General features: G+C 35.2%; 2 protein-coding genes across 3 annotated transcripts; one reads left to right on the plus strand and one right to left on the minus strand.

Moving 5' to 3' along the window:
- Window positions 1-1,107: 1,107 nt before the first annotated feature.
- On the plus strand, window positions 1,108-11,552 carry bach1b (BACH transcriptional regulator 1b). Of its 2 annotated transcripts, XM_087808166.1 has the most exons (5): window positions 1,108-1,126; window positions 2,903-3,226; window positions 5,857-6,639; window positions 9,639-9,845; window positions 10,906-11,552. In XM_087808166.1, the coding sequence occupies exons 2-5, from the start codon at window positions 3,023-3,025 to the stop codon at window positions 11,176-11,178; spliced, it is 1,467 nt and encodes a 488-aa protein (XP_087664292.1). In that variant the 5' UTR covers window positions 1,108-1,126; window positions 2,903-3,022; the 3' UTR covers window positions 11,179-11,552. The 2 variants fall into 2 exon arrangements, with proteins under 2 accessions (XP_087664292.1, XP_087664291.1); XM_087808165.1 differs by lacking the exon at window positions 1,108-1,126 and having other exon boundaries at window positions 2,859-3,226.
- A 3,609-nt stretch (window positions 11,553-15,161) lies between these two features.
- On the minus strand, window positions 15,162-25,071 carry rab38b (RAB38b, member of RAS oncogene family). The gene is made up of 3 exons (XM_087808168.1): window positions 24,261-25,071; window positions 20,116-20,393; window positions 15,162-16,765 (listed from the first exon to the last, which is right to left on the minus strand). Exons 1-3 carry the CDS (start codon window positions 24,487-24,489, stop codon window positions 16,613-16,615), a joined length of 660 nt encoding a protein of 219 aa, XP_087664294.1. The 5' UTR covers window positions 24,490-25,071; the 3' UTR covers window positions 15,162-16,612.
- Between the last annotated feature and the right edge of the window lie 924 nt (window positions 25,072-25,995).

Consider the following 25,995-nt stretch of genomic DNA (forward strand, 5'->3'; position numbering starts at 1 on the left):
TCAGTATCGGTTTGTGAAATAATTGAGTATCAATATTTTATCTAGAGTCGACTGTATCCTCTCATCCTTAGTCATTGCTGGGATCTTGTGAGACTTCACTGTGCATTTAGCTGCAGAGGACGTAATGACGGCTGCCATCTAGTGGCCAGAGGTTTAATTGCAACACAAAATGTTTAATGTAAATCATAAAAAAGCCAAAAAGATTCAAAGTATTTTATAAAAAGTTAAAAAAATGTTTTAAAAGCATAAAAACAATAAATACTTCATTGATTTTTAAGAGTTTCGAGATTTTCTCAGCATTAAAAGCTGCTGGTGTCCACTGTATCCTCTTGTCCTCAGTCGGAGGAAGTAACGGCTGCTGCCATTTTGCGGCCGGAGATTTAATTGCAACACAAAAATGAAAAAAACGTTGTGAATATTTGCATGTAAATCGTAAAATAAAAAAAATGCTTCAAATTATTTTATTTTATACACACTTTATTGAAATTCAAACCATAGAAAAATGATATAAAAATATATGTTTTAAAGGCCAAAAACGAATAAATACTATATTGATATTTTATCGTTAAGAAAAATATTCAGATATTTAAGAGTTTCGAGAGTTTCTCAGCGTTCAAAGCTGCTGGTGTCCACTGTATCCTCTTGTCCTCAGTCGGAGGAAGTAATGACTGCTGCCATCTAGCGGCCGGAGGTTTAATTGCAACACAAATATGCAGCGACTATATTGCATGTTATGTGTTATATTTTGATTTTCTTACATCAACAGTCGTGTAAGTAAAAGTGTTCAGACTCTGATTTGGTCCCGTCTGTATCTCGGCAGGATCCAGGACTTCTGAGCATGTGTTGCATGTCGAAGCAGAAGCAGAAACACCTGTTTGTTTGTTAATAAATAGCGAGTCACGTGAAGAACTTCCTCTGTCGTGGTTCATGATTCATTCACATGGACTTCTGCGGAACAAGGAACTTGATTATGATGATGATGAAGATGATGATGATGGTGATGAGGTTGTGACCTGATTGGCTGTCGGGTTTATCTTCCTCCGGTGGAAACCTGGAGGCGTCGTAACGGTTCAGTCGTGACACTCGACTCTCTTGAGAATGTTTTGAGGCAGATTCAAGTTTCAAGGTCAGTCGACGTCTTCTGTGAGTGATTTAGACTCAAATGATTGTTTTTATTATTGTTTTGACAAGACTGTTGGTTCTAATCTGTGTTTCCTCACTGGTTTAAAGGAGTATTGAATGGTTGAATTTAACATATTGTTTTATATTTCAAATACAATTATTAAAAAATACATTTTCAGAACTAATTCTTTTTTTTACCGGTAGCCATTTAAATTCAATATAAAATGTATGTGTCAATGTATGTGACCATATGTGTGTGTGTGTATGTGTGTGTGTGTATGTCCATATGTGTGTGTGTGTGTTCATACGTGTGTGTGTTCATATGTGTGTGTGTGTGTGTCCATATGCGTGTGTGTGTGTTCATACGTGTGTGTGTCCATATGTGTGTGTGTGTGTGTCCATATGTGTGTGTGTATGTGTCTGTATGTGTGTGTGTCCATATTTATGCGTGTGTCCATACGTGTGTGTGCAAGTGTGTGTCTCAATGTGTGTGTGTATGTGTCCATATGTGTGTGTTTATGTGTCCATATGTGTGTGTGTTTGTGTCCATATATATGTGTTTATGTGTCCGTATGTGTGTTTGTGTCCATATGCGTGTGTGTATGTGTGTGTCCATACGTGTGTGTGCATGTGTGTGTCTCAATGTGTGTGTGTATGTGTCCATATGTGTGTGTTTATGTGTCCATATGTGTGTGTGTATGTGTCCATATATGTGTGTTTATGTGTCCATTTGTGTGTGTTTATGTGTCTATACGTGTGTGTTTTTGTGTCCATATGTGTGTGTTTATGTGTCCATATGTGTGTGTTTATGTGTCCATATGTGTGTTTTTATGTGTCCATATGTGTGTGTTTATGTGTCCATATGTGTGTGTGTATGTGTCCATATGTGTGTGTTTATGTGTCAATATGTGTGTGTTTATGTGTCCATTCGAGTGTGTGTATTTGTCCATATGTGTGTGTTTATGTGTGTCTCAATGTGTGTGTATGTGTGAATGCATGTGTGTGTGTGCATGCGTATGTATGTCTAGTTGTGTGTGTGCATGTGTGTCCAATATTGTCACCAGACAAAACCAAACGAGTACTGAGCTTAGAAAGCTGCTAGAGTCGACTGTATCCTCTCGTCCTCAGTCATTGCTGGGATCTTGTGGGACTTCATTGTTGATTTAGCTGCAGAGGACGTAATGCTTGATCGAAATTTTAGCCAATCATGTGACGCCCAGTCGATCATGTGACAACTTTCTTTGTGTCGAACATCATTTTTCTATTTAATTTAAAAAGCCACAAATTGAAAAGTATTTAATTTTGAATATTCATCTTATTATATCATTTAATTATTGGGTTAAGAATATCAAACTCTATGAGTAAAATAATATAAATTAATTTTGAAAACATTCGATTTTTTTAAATGTAATTATTAAAAAAAAGACAACTTTTCTTTATAAAAACGTTTTAATTCAGTATTTAAAAAGTAATTCAAAGCTTTAAAAACTGCAAGATTTCCATAAAGAAAAAATCCTACCAGTAAATACTCCGGTGACACGAGTAACTGTTGCTTCAACTCAAGTCAACTTTAGCTTCTGAGTTTCCTGGGAAAACTGTTTATGGAGTGAGATCGGAATTATACTGGAAAAACTGCTTGTTCATCCTTTATCAGCACATGAGTCAGCACTTACTGTGTAACACCCAGAGTTGTTACGACACACACCACACACACACACTCACACACACTCCTCCCTCACACGACTGAGTCACTTCTCAGTTTGTTGCCGACTCGATGCAGGTTCTTCTGGGATTCCTCGTCCGGTTCCAGCTCCAGATGAAGCAGCTTCTCTGAACTCTTGACTCTGTGGGATTCGAACCCGTGACCTTTGACTCCGACGCGTCCCTCCACACAGAGAGTATGTTCGCCTTCGAGTCGTCGCCGCATTCCTCGGACCTGCTGCGGCGCCTGGACGAGCTGCGGCGGCGCGAGCTGCTGTGCGACGTGACGGTGGTGGTGGAGGGTCGTAGGTTCGCGGCCCACCGCTGCGTCCTCGCCGCCTGCTGCCACTTCTTCGCCCACCGGACCGGGCGGGAGGAGGAGGTGGTGGAGCTGCCTCGGGAGGTGAGACTCGGTGACTCATCACAAGTACTTCCCTAGAAGATTATTTTTTTTAAAAACTTCATGTTATGTTGAACCTGCTTTTTTATGAGTCATTTTTCTGACTTAACTTCTACAACTTCTCGCCTCTTTCTTTCATGAAAACAACTTTTCAATTAAAAATAAAAACTTTTCCTAAACTTTTTATCGTCCCTTGTTACTTCTTTTCCATGTTCTATCACATGTTCTTTAGATCAAGACCTCCCTCCCTTGAGATTCCCTACTTTCTGCGACTCTCCCAAACATTCCTTCTTCTTTTTCTTTCCATTCTTTTGTTCCTTCACTTTTCTCTCTTTTCTGGCTTTTTTCCAAGTTTTTCTAAACCTTCCTTTAGCCTCTTAACTTAATTTTCAAGCATCTCTTACTCTTATTGGCAAGAATATGTTGATACGATACATATCGGGAGCAACAATACAATATATTGTGATACTGTAGTAACAAGTATATATTTGTAGTATTGTCCAGTACTTGACTCTGGTGTTGTAGTATTTACAGACCACATGACTCTTGACAAAGTCGTAACTGCTTTCATTAGTTTTCAAACCAAAATATGTCCGAACATCAGCTTTAAAAGCTGCTGGAGTCACTGTATCCTCTCGTCCTCAGTCAGCACCGGAATCTCACTGGATTTTATTGTTATTCTAGCTGCAGAGAATGTACTGACTACTGGCTCGAAGTAATTCGCTTAATTGCAACAAAAGAACAAACAAATACTGGAATATTTGCATGTTTATTTAAAAATACATTTAAATAGAATCAAAAACTTCATTGAAATATACATTTTAAAATAACTAAATGAAAATAAAAAAACGATTTGGAAACAGAAATATATACATTTTTAACATTTTTATAAATTAGTAAATCAATGAAGTGCTTTTCTAAAGACACTATCATTAAAAAAAAAGAAGTGATAATTAAGGAGTATTGTCGAGTACTTGACTCTGGTGTTGTAGTATTTACAGACCACATGACTCTTGATGAAGTCGTAACTGCTTTCATTTGTTTTCAAACCAAAATATGTCCGAACATCAGCTTTAAAAGCTGCTGGAGTCCCTGTATCCTCTCGTCCTCAGTCAGCACCGGGATCTCACTGGATTTTATTGTTATTCTAGCTGCAGAGAATGTACTGACTACTGGCTCGAAGTAATTCGCTTAATTGCAACAAAAGAACAAACAAACACTGGAATATTTGCATGTTTATTTAAAAATACATTTAAATAGAATCAAAAACTTCATTGAAATATACATTTTAAAATAACTAAATCAAAATAAAAAAACGATTTGGAAACAAAAATATATACATTTTTAACATTTTTATAAATTAGTAAATCGATAAAGTGCTTTTCTAAAGACACTATCATTAAAAAAAAAGAAAAGTGATAATTAAGGAGTATTGTCGAGTACTTGACTCTGGTGTTGCAGTATTTACAGACCACATGACTCTTGACAAAGTCGTAACTGCTTTCATTTGTTTTCAAACCAAAATATGTCCGAACATCAGCTTTAAAAGCTGCTGGAGTCCCTGTATCCTCTCGTCCTCAGTCAGCACCGGGATCTCACTGGATTTTATTGTTATTCTAGCTGCAGAGAATGTACTGACTACTGGCTCGAAGTAATTCGCTTAATTGCAACAAAAGAACAAACAAACACTGGAATATTTGCATGTTTATTTAAAAATACATTTAAATAGAATCAAAAACTTCATTGAAATATACATTTTAAAATAACTAAATGAAAATAAAAAAAACGATTTGGAAACAAAAATATATACATTTTTAACATTTTTATAAATTAGTAAATCGATAAAGTGCTTTTCTAAAGACACTATCATTAAAAAAAAAAGAAGTGATAATTAAGGAGTATTGTCGAGTACTTGACTCTGGTGTTGCAGTATTTACAGACCACATGACTCTTGACGAAGTCGTAACTGCTTTCATTTGTTTTCAAACCAAAATATGTCCAAACATCAGCTGTAAAAGCTGCTGGAGTCACTGTATCCTCTGGTCCTCAGTCATCGCCGGGATATCACTGGATTTTATTGTTACTTTAGCTGCTGAGGACATACTGACTACTGGCCCAAGTTTAATTGCAACGAAAAAATGAAAAAACATTGGAATATTTGCATGTTAATTCCAAAATACATTTTAAAATAATCAAAAACTTCATTGAGATATAAATGATAAAATAACTAAATACAAAATAAAATACGATTTGGAAACAAAAAATATATACATTTAAATTTTTTTTAACATTTTCAAAATTAGTAAATCGATAAAGTGCTTTTCTATAGACAATGTCATGAAAGAAATATCGCGATAATGAAGTGTATATTGCGATTCTATTTTTATATTGTAGTAACAAGTATATATTTGTAGTATTGTCCAGTACTTGACTCTGGTGTTGTAGTATTTACAGACCACATGACTCTTGACGAAGTCGTAACTGCTTTCATTTGTTTTCAAACCAAAATATGTCCAAACATCAGATTTAAAAGCTGCTGGACTCACTGTATCCTCTCGTCCTCAGTCATCGCTAGGATTTCATTGTTCCTTTAGCTTCCATGTGTGATTTTATGGATCTATTTGTGGCTCCAGGTGTCTGCTGCCGGCTTCGAACCCCTGCTGAAGTTCGCCTACACCTCCAAACTGCTCTTTGACCGAGAGAACATCCTGGACATCAGAAACTCGGCGTCGCACCTGGGATTCTACGACCTGGAGCAGGCATGCTTCGACTTCCTCCGACCCAGATCCGGCACCTCCGGGAAGAAGTCCTGCTGCGAGAAGAAGTGCAGACTCTCTCGGGGAGACGCTGTGAACCCCGAGGCCGAGGAGAGGGTCGCGGAGGAAGCGTCTGCTCCAGAGGGTTACTCGGAGGAAGCAGGAAGTGGGGAGGAAGTGGCGGAGAAGAAAAAGGAAAGTGTGGGTGAGGAAGTGGAGATTTCTGGACAATGTTCCTTCAAGGTCGCCGGGCCAGGAGAGCGGACGATGGGTGAAGTGCACGAGCGGAACCAGAAGGAGGCGGATCAGGACCAGAGGTCGTCGAGGTCAACGGAGCGTTGCTGTCTCGGCAGGAACCCACAAGAACTTCCATCTTCTCACAAGGAGACGTCATGCGTGAAGGACGGGTCGGCGCGAGGGAGCGCCGAGCAGGAGGTGGCGGAACATCTGGCGTCGCGGCTGGGGTCGGATCTGATCCGGGACGGCTCCGGGGGGCCCGCCGAGGCCCCCGGCTGCCCGTTCCTCTCGGACGAGCGCGGCTTCTGGATGTCGGAGGTGGAGGGAGCGTCGCAGTCCATGGCGTCCTCGCTCGCGTCCGGAGACGACGGCGACGACTCCGAGACGGAGGGCGAGAGCGACGCCCGGGAGAGAGCGCGACAGGTGAGACCGGGAACTACCTCAGGGGCCACTTTTCATACATCTGAGGGGCCACAATAAAATCTTACTTTAAAGGTTTGAAATATATTTTCTAAACCTTTATTTGTACTGATCACATCATTATTGACACTCAGTGAATCACCAACGATACACAAATATATAGTAGAGGGTCATGGGTTCAATTCCAGCTTCAGTCAAACCTTTTTGTCTGGTAGTAAATAACATGTATTTTTTAATATTTATAAATCTTATTTTAAAACATATGTGTCTTCAAAAAATATAATCAAATGACAAAATTAAATCGTAATAATCGTGTCTTTGATTATATAGTTGTAATGTAACTAATTTATTGAAATAAATAAATATATATAAGTTGAAAATGACAAACTATATAACTAAACATATCGACATGTTTTTTTTAAATCGTAGAGGAATTTGCTGTGTATTTCAAAGTGAATTATATAAAATAAAACTTCAAAAAGACAAATATATCTATATATGAAGCAAAAATAAAAAATATACACTATAACAATCTACAGTAGTATAGTTAAGTGATTCATTGTTTAATATAATGTTCATTAATATTTTTGTCTTCAAACGAGATACAATAAATATATGTAAATATATTGTTATGATATAGTAAATATTGTTTAACGTCGTAGACATGATGTTCTTTGACCTTCCTTTAAGATAATGTGTATATATTTGATATCACACTTAGAACGTAAACAATTTCTAAAGAAAAAAAACAAATAAATACTTCAAACAGAATACATTTGAATGTCGTCAGAGTCCACATTTTAAACAGTAGCTGTTGTCAGGAGCCATCAAGCCAGTTTTATTGTATTTTATATAACCTTCATTTGAAAAATAATCTGATATAAAAGCCCTTTTTTCCCACAAATATTCTTTTTTTTTCACCTTAATCTTTTTCATGATCAATAAATACTCGCAAAAATGACAAAAGTCCTGAATCAAAAGTCATATTTGGAGACTAGAAGTGAATAATTATTACAAAATTAAATCTTCACGGCGATGACTGAGGACGAGAGGATGCAGTCCCTTCCAGCATCTGTAAAGCTGATGTTTTGTCATTTTTGTGAGTGTTTAGTTCAAACCAAAATATTGCTAAAGTCCTAAAACGAAAGTCATATTTTGAGTCTAATGATGAATAATAAATATTCAGTCAGTCATTACTGAGGATGAGAGGATGCAGTTGACCCCAGCATATTTTAGAGCTGATGTTTGGACACATTTTGGTTTTAAATAAATACTCACAAAAACGACAAAAGTCCTTAAAAAAACCCACTGGTCATGAGAATAGTAATGAATAATAAATACAAAATAAATGTATTCCCGGCGATGACTGAGGACAAGAGGATGCAGTCGACTCCAGCCTCTTTTAACATAATTTGGTTTAAAAATACTCACAATACTAAAACAAAAAACAGAATAATAAATAACAAAAATGAATTGGTAGTACATGACCTGGGTCACGCGAGGGCCACATAAATACAGGATGTTCTGAAAGTCTGTCTTGTCAATAATTGACAAAGGTTTGTTTGGCCCTCAGGATGACACGTCTCATCATCTGGATCAGAGTTCATGCTGGGTTTTCTATTTGCTGAATCAGCGTTTTTTTAAACCGACAGAATCTGGAGTCTGGAATGATCAACGTGGCAGAAGAGTTTATCTTTACGTGGTTTAATAAGTTTTGTATTTTTGACGAGATATTCAAGTTAATAGTGAGTCTTTACCCCGCGGCTACGTTAACATCCTGTTTTTTAGTTTAAAGTTAATTATTGACGGTTTTGTCAAGTTTTTACCGACAAACTTCCTGCTTGAACTTGTTCAACAGAACAAAGGGATTCAAAACTTGAATATATTTATGAGTTTAAAATCACAAATATTAAGTTGAAGAAATAGGAAAGTATTTGAAAATGTGTCTATATTTTGATGGTTTGAGGTTTGTGGGTTTGAAATTTAATCAGGTGTTTGTTTTATATTTTATTATTTTGAGGAAATTCTGAGGGTTTGAGACAAAAATCAATACAATTGAATATTGCAATATTTTATTTTATTTTATTTCAAATCCTCATTTATTTCTACCATAGTTATTTTATCGTTTATATTTCAATAAGGTGTGTATAAAATAAAATAATGTTTAATTACAATTAACTATATATTCACAGGGTTTGTTCATTTTTGTGTTGCAATTAAACTTCCAGTCTCTAGATGGCAGCAGTCATTACATCCTCCGCAGCTTAAGCAACAATGAAATCCCAGCGATGACTGAGGATGAGAGGATACAGTCGACATTTATTTTTTAGGGTTGCAATTCAATTTCTGGTCTCTAGATGGCAGCATGCATTACGTCCTCAGACACTAAAAGAACAATGAAATCAATCGAGATCGGGGCGATGACTGAGGACAAGAGGATACAGTGACTCCAGTAGCTTTTAAAGCTGATGTTTGGACATATTTTGGTTTGTAAACAAATGAAAGCAGTTACGACTTCTTCGAGTCATGTGGTCTGTAAATACTACAACACCAGAGTCAAGTACTCGACGATACTACAAATATATACTTGCACAATTACCAAGTATTACAGTATATATTTGTTACACTTTGAGACTTCAAGGATAAGAAATGAGAAATGTGCAAAACATGAAAGATAAAAAAAGATTAAATGGCAGGTAGAAAAAAAAAAAAAAAAAATACTAATAAATAATAAATAAAAGATAAAGATACTGATTTATTCATTTTATTTTTATTTGATGGCGCCTTCCAAGACACCCGAGGACGCCTTTCAGAGGATAAAAGCTGCACAATAAAAACATTGAAAATACACAGTTAATACACAGTAAATACACAGTAAATACACAGTAAACTCACAGTAAACCCATAGTAAAATACATATGAATTATTAGAAAGAATAAAGTTGAAGAGCGTGATTGAAGCTGTGATTTCAGAAACCGTGTTGACCAGAAACGTCTTTTCAGGTGCAGCTGCCGTTCGCCGTGGACTGGATCGTGGGTCTGGACCGGAACGAGTTCCAGCAGCTGCTGAAGCAGCAGCTTCTGACCCACGAGCAGCAGGACCTGGTCCACGACCTGAGGCGCCGCAGCAAGAACCGACTGGCGGCTCAACGTTGCCGCAAACGCAAGCTGGACTGTATCTTCAACCTGCAGTGTGAAATCAACAAGCTGGTAAACACACTGTCCTGATGACAATCTTGTCACTGACTTGTGTGGTTGTTGTGCGGCTAACTTGTGTTACTGATGTGCGACTGATTTGTGATGCTGTTGTGTGACTTTTTCTCAGTTGAAGGAAACAGTTTGTGGTCAGTTGTCTGCAGTGTTGAACTAGAGACATGACAGATCTGCCGATTCAGACCTCACTTGATTGACAGGTACACTAAAACTGAGCCCAGAAAGGTTGACGAGAACCACTGTAACACAGAAAAGGCTGAGGACAGATCCAAGAGAACCAGAACAGTGTATTCACCCAAATCAGCCGACATCATTTTCAGTAAAGCTGTCTCCGTAGAGTGATTTTTACGGAAGCCAGACTGAAACTTCTCATGGATGTCGCTCTGATCCAGGAACAGCTGCTCAGACACCACCTTCTCCAAGATCTTGGACAAGAAAGGGAGCTTAGAAATAGGCCTGAAATTACCGAGGTCAATCGGGTCCAAGCCTGGCTTTTTGAGCAGAGGCTCCACAATGTCATGTTTAAATGCATTGGGAAAAACCCCTGTGGAAAGGGAGAGGTTCACCATATTGGTAACCCAGGGGCCAATTACATCAAATACTTTGATAAAGAGCCTACATGGAAGGACGTCGTCTGAGCAAGAGGAGGGTTTCATCTTGTTCACTAGTGCCACCCAGAGATACAGCACTGAAGGAAGACCAAGAGGAGGAGAGGGGCTCAGTGACAGCAGGGGTTCCGCACAAAGGGGGAGAGATTTTCTCTTTGATTATTTTAATTTTGTCAATGAAAAACCTCAACAATGCATTTATGTCAGCTTCACAGAAGTCAGGCGTGATTTGAGGAGCAGGAAATACGAGAGAATTGATCGTGTCAAACAACACTTTGGGGTTTTTCTTATTTGCGTTTACCAGTTTCCTGATGTAATCAGATCTGGCAGTTTCCACCATCTCATTGTGTAGTTGCTGTGTGTCTCATTGTCTTGTTGTGTTGCAGAGGTCTGAGAGGGAGAAGCTGATGCATGACTGATTGTGTTCTTATTGTGTTGTTGTGTTACAGAGGTGTGAGAGGGAGAAGCTGATGCATGAGAAGAACCAACTGAACCAGATGAAGGTGAAAACGTGTCGCGGCGTCTCCAGCTTGTGCGAGCGCATCTGTGAGGAGGCGGCTCTGGAGCCGGAGCAGCTGCAGGTCTTGACCAAGTTCTCGTCCTCGGAATGTCCCCTGTTCCCTCACTTGGACTCACACGACCTCCTGACCTCACGCTCGGGCTGCCAGGAGTGGACGCCAGGGGGCGCCCCGGACTCACCTGAGACACCTCATGACTCTTAACGTGTCAAATGATCATTTTTATAAATTAAAATTTATATTAGTGTCGTCAGAATATTGATCGATGAATTGAACCGAATGTTGAAACGTTTTTTATTTTTATTTAAAGGTTTTTGTAGCACAACTGTAAACTGTCATCATGTGACATGCAGACGATCATGTGACACCGTGATAACATTTTTATATTGAATTTAAAAGACTACAATTAAAAAATACTGAATTTCCAAGTTTTATTTTCTAATTATTGCAATAACAATATTGTGTAAATAAGGATTTTATTTAGAAAATATGTATATTTATATAAAAACTTTATTCTATTATATTAAAAAAAAAAATCCAACCTTTCAAAACACAAATGATTAAATTCAGTTATTCAGTTATTAAAAATGCTTAAAATACAAAATATATTCAGAATATATAACAATATTAGTCAATAAAAAGACTAATATTCAAATAAATAAAATATCGAATTAAATGAGTTATTAAAAATAATTATATTATTTATAATAAAAACAAATTCTGTCTTTCAATAAACAAATTATTGAATTATATTATTTAAAATACCATAAAAATCCAATCTAACAATATACAAATTATTGAATTATATTATTTAAAATAAAGTAAAAATTCTATCTAACAATGTACGTTATTGAATTGAATTATTAAATAAATAAATTCAGTCTTTCAATATACTTGTCAATATATATTTGTATTACATTTTTAATTCTGCATTTTAATACACAGATGATTAAAAAATAATATTTTGTTTGAAAAAACGTGAACAAATGTCACGTAAAAAAATGTAAAGTTTCAACATTTAAAATGTTAAATTCAACCATTTAATATTCTGATGACACTGATGTAATTCATTCATTTTTATCTTTTATATTGTGAACTACACATGTCATCTTCATTGTGTCTGTTCCAGAGAATCATGTGACGAATCACTCAGGTATTGATGATGCAATAAAAAAAATAAAAAATACATTTAGATTTTTTGTAAGAAATATCCAGGATGTAAATATATTTATATTTGAAATCGACTCAGATATTTTTATACCTCGAGATTGAGACATGTCAACGTAATTGAATAAAACTGTTTTTCTTCTGATATTTTTGTCTACACTTCTGTATCTGCATGTGTGAGTCCTCAGGTGGACGGAGCGCTTTCCAGGATCTCCCTCGCGAGTGAAAGTAAGGATGCAAAATATTCGTTTTTGATATGGTGTTGGAAAGTTTGCTCTTCGCCAAAAGGGGGCGCTGTTCACGTCTTAATTTCTGACTGACAGGTTGTTTGGAGCGACTGGAGAAGAAGAACCTTCAGCTCAGAAGATGAAGAGGTGAGATTCTCGTCATCATCATCACGTGATACTCTTATCTTCCACGTGAGATCTTGAAACTACACGCCCTGTGTCGTCGTGTGTTGACGGTTTGGTTGCTGTTGTGTTGTCACAGTGAGTTGCGTGACCACAGTGACGCGGCAGTTCTGTGACACACAGGTTAAAATCTACTACACAAAAACACATTTTGTTACCCAACAGTTACAAAAACACGTCTAATAAAAGCAAAACAAATAAACTGATCTTGTTAATTTATTGTATTTTATATACAATGATGTAAAAGCAGTTGTTGATTTATTTTTGTATAATATTTACTCTTATATTTTTGATCGAAGTGAATATTGGAAAAAAAAGGAAAAACAATAAAAAATAAATTGATAAAATATTTAAAATGTAAAATAAATGACAAATACTCACAATAACCTTATAATAATATTCAGAATTAAACTCTGAATTAATAAATAATAATTCAAGCCTGAATAAATGACAAAAAGGAAACGTTTGTGTAGAAAAAAACAAACTTTAAATATCATTGAACATAAACTACGTTCGCGCCATCTTGTGGTGAACTTTTTAAATCCACGAGTTCAGCCAAACTAAATAATTAATTTAATTAATTAAATTATTTTTGTTTGTTTAATAATATAACCGAAGGAAATTATACAAGTTCATCAGATGCTTTTTTATCGCGATTCAAAGCCTGTGACGTGAAGGAGGTGAAAGGTCAGAGGGTGAATTAAAGTCACATGATGATCTAAAGACTGAGATTGTTTTTTTCCCCTGGATTATGATTCAATCCAGAATATAAATTTAAGTTTATTAGTATGTTGTGTGTGTGTGTGAGCTCACCTTGTTTAGTGTAAAAAAAAGTTAAAAGTTTTAACGATGTTTCATGAGGCAGTTACTCTCAAATACCCATAGAGGGCGCTGTCTGTTAAACAAATAACGTGTGTCTCTGTTGCTGTTGTGTTTATGTGTTAAATTAGAAATAAATGGATGTGTTATGATGGAATATATGACAGTTTTTCATGTGATGATTGAATCAAAATTAAATTAAATTGACATCATAAAAACGCGTCAGATGGCACCACGTGATCAGAAAAATCCCGTGAGACTCCAAAACTCGACTGAACTTGTTTGCATGTTGACACATAATTTAATAATCTATTGCGAGTTTATTTATTTTACCGCAAAAGTGAGATGCGTCTCTCTGGGGTCACGTGGGTAGAAAGGTGGGCGTGTCTCAGACAGTCATCATACCTCTCTGTTGTTGAGTCTCTTAAAAAGTACAACAAAATACTTTTTAGTAAGATCGTAGCCGTCGTTATATTATATAATATAATATAATAATGTATATAATAATGTATATAATCCTGAGAACGACTTCCTGGGAACGATCGTAATCTACTCACTTATGAGACCCGGATCAAAACAATGTCGAAGTAAAAACGATAGTTTTACTTCTCATCCCTGTATGTTTAACATTTACTTTAAATTAAATTGTATATTAACGCTAATAATTGTATTTTTATCTGAATAAATGTTGCTCCTCTAGGTGGCGGTAGAGGGCGCTTTATCAGACTTATCTCAAGATTCCGTAAGAATGAAAATCACGTTCAAAATCTTTATAGTATATAGAAAGTATTTACTTGGGTAAATACTTTTGTACACAGAAGTCGTACCTGATATGTTCAAATATTGGAAACGACCAGGACGTTTCAACCAATCATGAACCGTCGTCAAACCAGGAAGTAACAAAAACTTCCAAATATATATTTATTTATATTTAAAAAACTAATTCAAATGTTTCATTTGTGGTACAAATAATTTATTTGACTCGGAAAAGAAGCGTTTATAAAATACATTTCAAACCATGTGATGTTTTTTTGCTAACGCTACTAGCTTTAGCGATTAGCAACAGCTATTCATTTGAGAGCTGATCCACCATTTAAATGATGAATATTGTTTTATTTTCTAATTCATGTTGTTTGTATACAAGCTTGGTGCACAAAACTAAAGTAATAATGTGGAAAAACTTAAAATATTTGAAAATATAAAAGAGAGAGTTCTGAATGTTTACAGTATATATGTGAATAAATAGTGTTTTGTTGTTTTAACATTCTTATTTTTGCAGATATTTAACACGTTTATACACGCTAAAATCTATTTAATGTATCATTTGACTTGTCATTGAACTGTAATATAGTTTGTAACTTTTATTATTATTTTTGTTTAAACGTCAAACTATTTAGCAGCAACAGGATAATCACAAATATATTTGATTAAAATTAACAAATATTTCTTGATTATGTGAAAAGAAAGTTTGAAAATATATTCTTTAGTGTAATATAAATATGTTATTAATAAAAAAAAAAGTATGACTCTATATAGTGTAAATAATCAATTCAATCGTTACAATTATTTTTGTTACCCTGTAAATTAATAATAAAAAATATAGAAATATTATTTGTCTTTCATGCCTCGATAGATGTAAAACATTTACCCTGTAAATACATTTAAAAAAAAATAAAAACCAACTTAAACTTGTATAAATGAAGCAGGAGATTTTCCATTTTTTAACAGATTTATTTTCAAATAAATTACGAACAAATCAAGGTTTATAAAGACAAGCATTTAAAAAAAAAACGTGTGACCATGAACGCCTCATAAATCACGTGACGCGGCGGCGACCGAAGATCCCGCGACACACAAACTAGTTCTTTCATACAAGAAAATAAAAGAGTGTAAATCGATGTCGTGGCTCGACTCACGGGCAGTTTCCATGGATACGCAGGGTCAGGCAGGTTCATCTCCACTTATTATTTTCTATTTCTGACTCCAGATCAGCCTGCCAAGCATCCGCAGACACTTTCAGCAAAAACATCCGAATATCGTCAGTTGGAAGGAAGGAAAGAATTAGAACATTTTGTCTGTTGGGAATCGTTACGATCCGTAACAGAAGGACAGAAACTTAACTTTCAGTAACAGTTCTTGTGTTGTCGCCTACAACGGTGAGGAATATTATTGAATTATAAAAATAAAATAAAATAAAAGTGAGAACCTTCTTGTCACTCATCAGTTATAAATATATATATATATATTTTAAACGGTTGTAATCGATCTTGGAAGATTGATTGATGAGGAACTGCATTGATTATCAGTGGATTTTGTTGCGTTTTCATCAAATAAAGCCAATCAATTATTTAACAGTGTATTTCAAAATTTTTACTTGGTTGTATCGACTTAATCAGTGCCAAAATATATTAAAATTCTGAAACATTTCGGAGGTTTTTATATTGAAAAGTTGAAATTTTTGTTTCTTAAATGATTGAATTATAATAATTTATTTTTTTTGATTATATAATAATTTAAATAATGCTAATTATTTTTACACATAGAGTTGAATATTCTAATTTAAATTAAAAAAGATAAATGCTCTAAATTAGATGTTTATAAATTCAATAAAAAAAGTGTCGTCATGTGATCGTCTGCGAGTCACATGATTGGCTGAACAACATTTTAATAACTAAACACAAAACTACATTCAAAGTTATTACAGTCAGAACATAATGTGTATTCAATTATTATCATTATTATTATCATTATTTTAAAGGACTTTCCAACATTATTTTCAAGTGTTTATGTCAGGGATGAGGATCAGCACCTCCAATTTTTTTTTCGGTATGCAAGTTAAAATCCTAAGAATAAAGATCATAACCTTAAATTATTTGTGTAGCTTTGAGAATTGAATTAAATAAAAATGAGAAAAAAAAAAAATCCACAAGAATCAATAGATATAAATGTGGTTAAAGTTGAGTTCGAGACCTGATACTGTGAATTTAAATGTATATAAAATGGGGACAAGTTAACGAGTTAAAGTCGCGCGTCGTAAAAGTTTATTATCCTCCGTGTGTGTGTGTGTGTGTGTGTGTGTGTGTGTGTGTGTGTGTGTGTGTGTGTGTGTGTGTGTGTGCTGAGAGCCCTGAAGGCGTCGTTGAGCGAGGCGGATCAACAAAGAGTCCAAACGCTCCGGTCCCTCGAGGTCGTCCTCGGAGACACGACTTTAAAAAGCGTCCCTGGTGAAGACTCACTGGACTTTACTTAAGGCAGCTGGAGCAGGTGGACTCGCGCCTGGACGGGTTCGTCTGTAGCGAGACCGTGTTCGGCGCCGCCGTCCTCACGATGTCAGTCTCGCGGGCCATGATGTGCTGGACCAGAGAGTTGGCCGCCTCGTTGATGTTCAGGTTGTCCTGCACAGATGACAGTTTCAGTCACATGGAGGGTTCGATTCCCATAATGCTCGAGGGTAACCTGAATACTTTCAATCTTTATTCTAGTAACCCAAATGTTTTTCACCATTTTAAGGACCTTGACGACCCCTAGGTGACCCCCGAGAGTGATAAAACATGTAAAAAAAACATGTATAAATATATATTTTATTCATTTATTTGTTTTCAGGCCTTCGGGTCACATTGACCCTGAGGTAACACAAGGGTTAATAGAATCATTTTACAAGATTCATTTTATATTTTTTATTTGTATCTATTGTAATTAGTTAAGAAACAAAAATAAAACGGAATTAAAAAAACAACTTCTAATTAAAATGATAGTTTCTCTCATATTATTGTTTATTTATTATTTTTTTCTCCCCTCTTTACTTAGAGGAAACAATTAATCATTTTTATTTTATATTTTTTGTTGCCTATTTATCCGACCAGGCTTCTCTCGCTTTAAAAAAATTAATACAATTAAATATTAAAATAATAAAATTAAATAATACTTAAATTAAAATATTAAAATGTTTAAATTAAAACATAATTAAAAAAAAGAAAAATAAATTAAAGTATAATTCAATTAAAATAATTCAATTAAAACATAATTCAATTAAATATTACAATTATTAAATTAAAGTATAAATAAATAAAAATATGTAAACACTTAAACTAAAACATCATTAAATAAAAAAATAATAAAAAACATAAAATTCAAACATAATTAAATTAAAATATTTAAATGATTTAATTAAAGTATAATTCAATTAAAATATGTCAACACTTAAATTTAAACATAATTAAATTAAAACAAAATTAAAAAAAAAAAAATGAATAATGAAAAAATATACTTCCCTTACAATTATAGTTTAATATTCTAATTCCAATAATTCAATTTTTTTTATATATATCCTGTAGAGAAAAATCAAACCCAAATCAAGCCCCTGAATCAATAAAGACAATTATAATGTCAGTTTCTCTTATATTATTGTTGATTTTTCTCCAATTTTTCACTCTTTGCTCAGGGAAAAACCTTTTTAATTTTCTTATATTTAAAAAAAACTATTTCTTCATCAAGTTCCCTTTTGCTTCCTCTACTCTATAATTACACACACACACACACACACACACACACACACACACACACACACACACACACACACACACACACACACACACACACACACACACACACACACACACACACACACACACACACACACACACACACACACACACACACACACACACACACACACACCCCCACACACACACACACACACACACACACACACTGATGACTCACTCCACCAACTACTTCTGTATTTTGGTGTCACTCATCTAGATTCAAAATTTGAAAAAATCCACTTCTTAGTTCATATTTGAAGCCAGCGGGGGTGCTGTAGAGCTCTTTACACCCCCCCCCCCCTCCTAACCCCACCTGATGACCTCTGACCCGGAGCAGAATGTTGAGCCCGAGTGTTGAAAGCTAACGACGGCGTGCTAGCGAGCGAGGGTGTAGAAATGAACTGCCGAAAAGGGAAGTCGCGTGCAGGAAAAAAGTGCTGACGCGGCAGATTCAGGTTAAGTTAAGAACTACTGTTGCTTCTTCACTTTCACTTCCATCTAGAGACTCGGTCCAGAGAAGACCCGGGTCCGAGAAGAACTAACGACTAATAAAGGTTTCTGAAAAAAAACTTCCCACGTTGTCGGATTTAAACTTCGAGTTCCACTTCAATCCAAAAGGTCAAAGTTCAAGTGAGAAAATCCTCTCATGACACGTCGGAGGGTTCGAAGGCATGTGACTTGATTCCTAAGTCGAGGTGACCTTTGACCCTGGACCACATCACAAGATTCACCAAAGAAAAAAACAGAGTCATAAAATAAGAACCAGATCCAGGGTTAAACACTCACCTAACAATGCAAGACCCTGGCGTTGACTGAGGATGAGAGGATACAGTCGACTTCAGCAGTTTTCTTATTTTATTTTGATTAATGTTTTGATCTATATCGTATCGTTGACGGCTACCTTAGCATGATTACCAATGAAATACATGTTTTACTTTTACTACTAAGGTATTTTCACTCCGGCACTTTCACAATGGTTAGTGATATATTGTGTCGTTTTTCCTGTATCGTGGTACGTATCGTATCGCCAGATTCTTAGGCCCTTATCTCAGGGTCGCTAAGTTAGCCGTCAACGATACGTGTTACAATACAGGAACAATACGATATCGAGCAAAACTTTAAAACAAAATATGTCCAAACATCAGCTTTAAAAACTGCTGGAGTCGAATGAAGCAGCGAATTTAGTATATATTGCGATTATATTTTCATATTGTCATAACAAATATATATGTGTAGTATTGTCCAGTACTTGAGTATGGTGTTATGATACTGTAATAACAAATATATATGTGTAGTATTGTTCAGTACTTGACTCTGGTGTTATAATACTGTAATAACAAATATATATGTGTAGTATTGTTCAGTACTTGACTCTGGTGTTATGATACTGTAATAACAAATATATATGTGTAGTATTGTTCAGTACTTGACTCTGGTGTTATGATACTGTAATAACAAATATATATGTGTAGTATTGTCCAGTACTTGACTCTGGTGTTGTAGTATTTACAGACCACATGACTCTTGACGAAGTCGTAACTGCTTTCATTTGTTTTCAAACCAAAATATGTCCAAACATCAGCTTTAAAAGCTGCTGGAGTCACTGTATCCTCTCGTCCCCAGTTATCCTAGTGATCGTTTCATTTTTCTACAATTAAAAAGTATACCCAAATCATTTATCCAGAGTGTTAACCGAGTGTCCCCCACAGAGCTTTTCTGTTTGTTTGTCCACTGTATCCCCTTGTCCTCAGTCATCGCCGGGATCTTGAATAGATCCTTTAGCTAGCGGAAGACGTAATAACTGCTGCCATCTAGAGGCTGGATGTTTTTATTACAACACAGAAATGAACATACTCTTTTTATTTGCATGTTAATTGTAAATAAAAAGAGTATGTTCATTTCTGTATTTTATGCTCACTGTATTTAAATACAAACCACACAAAAACTATGATGAAAAATAAAATGTGGTTTGAAATTTTAAATATCTGTCTGCTATATTATAGTTTCATTGCGACGTTTAAGTGTATTATTTTACTTCTACTTATACCTGAACGCGCTCAGCTATTGTTGTTAGCGAAAAGCTAGCACACTAGCATTAGCATGAGAAAACAAAAGGAGACGGTCCAAGGTTATAAAACCAGAACCCGGACAGACACGAACCCAGAACCCGACCCGGGGTCCCCTTCCAGACTCTTCCTCACCTTGGCCGAGGTCTCGAACCAGCCGACGAAGCCGTGGTCTTTGCAGAACTGGTCCATCTTGATGCCGTTGCTGGTGAGCTCGCGGCCCTGGTCGCACTTGTTGGCGAGCAGCACGGTGGCCACGCTCTGGCCGTCGGCCTGCGTGAGCTTAGAGTCCAGATCCTCCTTCCACTTGATCACCGCCTCGAACGTGGTCGGCCGCGTCACGTCGAAGACGATGAAGGCGCCCATGGCTTCCCTGTAGTAGACCCGGGTCATGTTCCCGAACCTCTCCTGACCTGAGAACAGACAGAACGTTGACCCCGTTGAGAAGTACAATTTAGAATATTTTTTATCGTTTTTTTTTAATCATTTAATTTTTTAATCATTTAATTTTTTTAATCATTTAATTTCATTTAATTTTAAAAAATTTAATTTCATTTAATTTAAGTTTTATATTCTAATTAATATAAATCTAAATTAATTTTTTTTTTTAATTTATAGCATTTTAAAATTCAAAATAAAAAAATGTTTATGGCACTATTTTACCAACTTTTTATATTGAATTTAAAGGGCTACGGATTAAAAAATATTAAATTTAGAACATTTTCTTTTTATTCATTGGAATTAGAACATCAAACTCAAACGAAACTAAAAAATATGAATTTTTCAAATATCAATTAATCAATTAATACATTCAACCTTTTAATTCATATTTTTTCGATTTAATTATTAGAGAAGCAAAACAAATTAATAATTTTAATATACAAATTGATGCATTAAATACAAACTTATTTAACCTTTCAATATACAAAAGATGAAATTCAATTATTAAAAAAAGAAAAAATCAAACTAACAGTTTGAATATAGGAATTATTGCATTAAATGTATTAAAGACCAACTTCGATCTTTTAAAAATATATATATATTGAATTAAGTTATTAGATGAAAAGAAATGCAATCAATTTATTTAGAAGTAATTAAATTTAATTATTCAATAACAACTCATTGATAATTTCAGCACAAACAATATTAAATTAAACTATTTAAAATTAAACAAAATTAAATCGTTCAATGTACCAAAAAATGCAAGTTAATTATTGAAAAAACATACAATTAAATTCAATTATTCAATAAAACCACATTTAACCTCTTTGATTTAAGCTTAAAAACAACAAGATTCCAAACGAATTCAAAGTTTAAACATTTAAAATGTTAAACTCAATAAATCAATAAACAAATGATTTAATTAAATGATAAAAAAAAGAAACATTTCAATAATCTAATTAATGAATTCAATTATAAAATAAAAACAAATAATTCAACCTTTTAAAACACAAACAATTCTACTTAAGTATTCAATAAAACCATATTTAAATTTGCTTCAATTCAATTAACCAATATGTCATGACAACTTTTTGGAAGGTGAGATTCTTCAACATTGTGATGTCACTTCCTGCCGTGACTCATCAGCTGACTGACTTCCATGCATGTTTGTGTCTCAGCAGCTGACGCCGTCGAACCTGAGGTCAGCTGCTGCACATTCTTCTCTCGCTGTCACGCTGCTAATGCGACGCTCAACGCTGCTGCGACAACAATGCATCGGTTGACGTCCTCGCCCTGACCCGACCTTACACGTGACCACATGTATACGAGACCTCCGACATCCTGGGCCCCCGAGGGGCTGTCAATGAACGACTTCCTGGTACTTGAGCGTGACACGCGTCACTTGACTGACATGTCACCTGACTGAAATGTCACTTGACTGACATGTCACTTGACTGACAGGACCCTGTGTCACGATTGTTTCCGTCACACGAACCCCGAGAATAATGACGACTTTTTTTTCCTTCTCTGTTGGGAAACGTCAAGAATTCTAACTTTACTTCTTTGACGAAATCCTATAAACACGACTTGAAAAGCACTCAGAGAGCGCAGACCTCTGCCAAGCTGCTCTTTTCTACCCACTTTGTGATTTTCATTGAAAAGATTTAACATTTTTTCAGCATTTTAAATATTATTACCAGCAATTTAAATCGGAACAGCTGGAACATTAAGAGAAGTGTTGTTTTTATTTTATAACTTTTACTCTAAAAATGTATAATGATTTTTTGGCCATTAAGATTTTTGACTGGATACATTGCCCTCTGGTGGTCGGATGTTTAGAAAATAACATAGTGGGAGATCCAATTTTTTGTTGTGTATTGGCAAGAATCTGGCGATATGACACGTATCAGGATACACAGGCAACGATACGAAAAGTCTTGATATTGTAGTAACAAGAATACATGTGTAGTATTGTCCAGTACTTGACTCTGGTGTTGTAGTATTTACAGACCACATGACTCTTGACGAAGTCGTAACTGCTTTCATTTGTTTTCAAACCAAAATATGTCCAAACATCACCTTTAATGTCGACTGTATCCTCTCATCCTCAGTCACCATAAAATAACTATGGTAAAAAATACAATATGGTTTGAACACCACATTTTAAATGTATTTGTTTTTATTCGCTAAAAGTGCCTTTGAACATTGATACTCTATCGTGGAAAAATATTGCGATACATTACCGTATCAATGTTTTCTAACACCACTACGATACAGGGTCAACTATAAAATGTATTGTGATACTGTAGTAACAAGTATATATGTGTAGTATTGTTCAGTACTTGACTCTGGTGTTGCAGTATTTACAGACCACATGACTCTTGACGAAGTCGTAACTGCTTTCATTTGTTTTCAAAGCGAAATATGTCCAAACATCACCTTTAATGTCGACTGTATCCTCTCGTCCACAGTCACCATAACATAACTATGGTAAAAAATACAATATAGTTTGAACACCACATTTTAAATTGATTTGTTTTTATTCGCTAAAAGTGCCTTAGAACATTGACACACTATCGTGGAAAAATATTGCGATACATTGTTGTATCAATATTTTCTAACACCACTTCGATACAGGATCAACTATACGATGTATAGTGATAGTGTAGTAACAAGTATATATGTGTAGTATTGTCGTTGAGTTGACTCTGGTGTTGTGATAGTGTAGTAACAAGTATATATGTGTAGTATTGTCGTTGAGTTGACTCTGGTGTTGTGATAGTGTAGTAACAAGTAGATATGTGTAGTATTGTCGAGTACTTGACTCTGGTGTTGTGATACTGTAGTTACAAGTATATATGTGTAGTATTGTCGTTGAGTTGACTCTGGTGTTGTGATAGTGTGGTAACAAGTATATATGTGTAGTATTGTCCAGTACTTGACTCTGGTGTTGTGATAGTGTAGTAACAAGTATATATTTGTAGTATTGTCCAGTACTTGACTCCAGTGTTGTAGTATTTACAGACCACATGACTCTTGACGAAGTCGTAACTGATTTAATTTGTTTTCAAACTAAAATATGTCCAAACATCAGCTTTAAAAGCTGCTGGAGTCACTGTATCCTCTCGTCCTCAGTCATCGACAGGTTCTCACGGGATCGCATAGTTTTATAAGCTGCCGGGGACATGATGCCCGCAAGCGGCTGGAAGTTAAATTGCGTCACAATAAAGTTAATAATAATAATCTCTATTTATATAGCGCCTTTCTAGACCAGGGTCACAAAGCGCTTTGACAGCCATTCATATTGAAATATAAAACCCTATAAATAACTACTATAAAAAGTAGAATATGATTTGAAAGCTATTTGAATTGATTAAGTACTGTTGGATTTTGATACAGTATCATTAAAAATATATCGTGACATTGTTGAGCAGTTAAGGGACCATCATTGTAAACATGGTCTCAGTCAAGGGTCAGTCAAAAAAATTTAGTGTAATTTAATTACGTTGTTTTTTTGTTTAGTTTGTGTGTTTTTTTTCCACGAGTATAAAAAAAAATGTCTTGAGTCCACAATGACCGGTTCTGTGACGGACGTCACGTGCTCTCGCTCACATGATGGACATGTTACCTTCAATGAATGAACGACTGACCGTCTTCACTTGCGCATGCGCGCCGAGCATCTCTCCTATAGTTACTCAGCATCTCAACTGTTTCCTGTCAACTTCTTCTTCTTCTTATCTCGCCACCATCACCAGGTTTAAAGGGAACTACTTTTTTTTTTTATCAAATTAAAAAAAACTTAAAAAAAAAAAGTTTGTCGAAAGCGTGACGTCACTCACCCGCGATGTCCCACAGCTGCAGGCGCACCGTGTCCGACCTCCAGTTCAGGACCTTCAGGGCGAAGTCCACGCCGATGGTGGCGCGGTAGTTGCTGGAGTAGGTGTGGTGGACGTAGCGCCGGATGACGGAGGTCTTGCCGACCCCGAGGTCGCCGATGACCAGCACCTTGTACAGGTGCTCCTTCTGCAGGCTCGGCATGACGTCGTTGGGGCGCGACGGTCTGGTCATCCTTGTTGGGGTTCTGGGGTTCGTGGAGTGATAGTGGAGGAGGAGGAGGAGGAGACGCCCTGGCCCGGGGAAGGAAGACTAGAAGAGGGAGGGAGAGAAGAAGAAGAAGAAGAAGAAGAAGAGCTTGTGACCTCAGCGGGACCTGTGTCACTGACGCGTCACGCCGCAGGGGCGACACCGGGCGGTGACGTCATCGAATGACGACAAATAGGTATTTATTTATTTATTTATTTTTAAGTTAATGTTCGAGTTGAAAGATGGAACATGGTCTTTTTACATTTTAATATTATAATTTTTTTTTTTTAGGAAAATGACTTGTTGAGTTGGACGAAGTCTTGGGTCATCCTCGCTGGTCACGTGGAAAGTGGAAGTTAATCACGTGTTCAGAGAATTTGTCACACTTTAAATCACGTTTTTTTTATGGTCGAAAACTACTTTAAATGACTTGATATTTACAGATAAATTATTGTCCTGTCGTCTTTTTTTTCAACGTTTTATCCCATTGAAATAATAATAAAACCAGTAATAATAATAATAATAATAATGTAATACTTTTTATTATTATTTAAATTCGTAGTTAACGTCATTTAAACACACTATGACATAAAAAGCAGCAGCAACGAAAATGACGAAATTGTTTTGGTAGTTATTGGAATATATATTTAAAAAAAAAATAATAATAAAAGGAATTTAAAAAAAAAGGACTTGATCTAAATTATTTTTTAATAATAATGACTTTAAGAATAATTTCTGTGGATACACTAAAATAAACTCAACATAAAAAGTTGATCGTTTTTTAATTATTTAACGTAGTTATTAATCGGTTATTGGAATTTAAAACAACATATAAAATGAGACGAGACTATTTATCTCCATTTTTTATTCATAATGAATTTGGGAAGAATATATGTCTGGACAATTTTAAATTAAAATGAAAATAATTTCAATTAAAAATAATTTTGGGACAAAACTCTTCATACAAAAGGTTAATTAGAATTTAAACTTTGCAGTTGTTGATTTTAAATGACATTTAATGGTTCAACAAGAGAGCGAAAGAAACAATATTCATCATTTAATTATTGTCCTGTTGACGTTTTTCAACTTTTACTTGATATTATGATGATAATAATGAAAACCAGTGCTAATTATAATTAATAAAACATATATACAGTAGATACATTAAAATGTTTGAAAAAACACTTATAAATAAATTTAAGACACATTAAAAACATAAAAAAGCAGCAATTAAAAGTGAATTTAATGAAGTAATGTTGGATAATATTATGAGTTTTTAGTTGAGATTTCATCTGATTTTTTTTGTGGAAAATAGTCATTTATTGGATTTAAAAACAACAAATACAACGAGGAAAGACACTTGATCTACATTATTTTATTCATAATGACTTGAAGAAGGATTTATGTGGATACAATTTTCTACAAATCTTACTCAAAATGAAGTATTTTATGACAAAACCCTTCATGCAAAAATGGTAAAAATGTGTTTTA

The sequence above is a fragment of the Callionymus lyra genome, chromosome 14 (assembly GCF_982586985.1).
Source record: "Callionymus lyra chromosome 14, fCalLyr1.hap1.1, whole genome shotgun sequence".
In the NCBI taxonomy this organism is placed as follows: Eukaryota; Metazoa; Chordata; class Actinopteri; order Syngnathiformes; family Callionymidae; genus Callionymus; species Callionymus lyra.

Excerpts from the sequence above, each read along its gene's own strand:
- bach1b (XM_087808166.1), top strand. The coding sequence starts at position 3,023 with ATGTTCGCCTTCGAGTCGTCGCCGCATTCCTCGGACCTGCTGCGGCGC. Across the intron at positions 6,640-9,638 it reads CCCGGGAGAGAGCGCGACAG|GTGCAGCTGCCGTTCGCCGT; the intron begins GTGAGACCGGGA and ends ACGTCTTTTCAG. Across the intron at positions 9,846-10,905 it reads AGTGTGAAATCAACAAGCTG|AGGTGTGAGAGGGAGAAGCT; the intron begins GTAAACACACTG and ends GTTGTGTTACAG.
- rab38b (XM_087808168.1), bottom strand. The coding sequence starts at position 24,489 with ATGACCAGACCGTCGCGCCCCAACGACGTCATGCCGAGCCTGCAGAAG. Across the intron at positions 20,394-24,260 it reads GCAGCTGTGGGACATCGCGG|GTCAGGAGAGGTTCGGGAAC; the intron begins GTGAGTGACGTC and ends GTCTGTTCTCAG. Across the intron at positions 16,766-20,115 it reads GGTTCGAGACCTCGGCCAAG|GACAACCTGAACATCAACGA; the intron begins GTGAGGAAGAGT and ends TCATCTGTGCAG.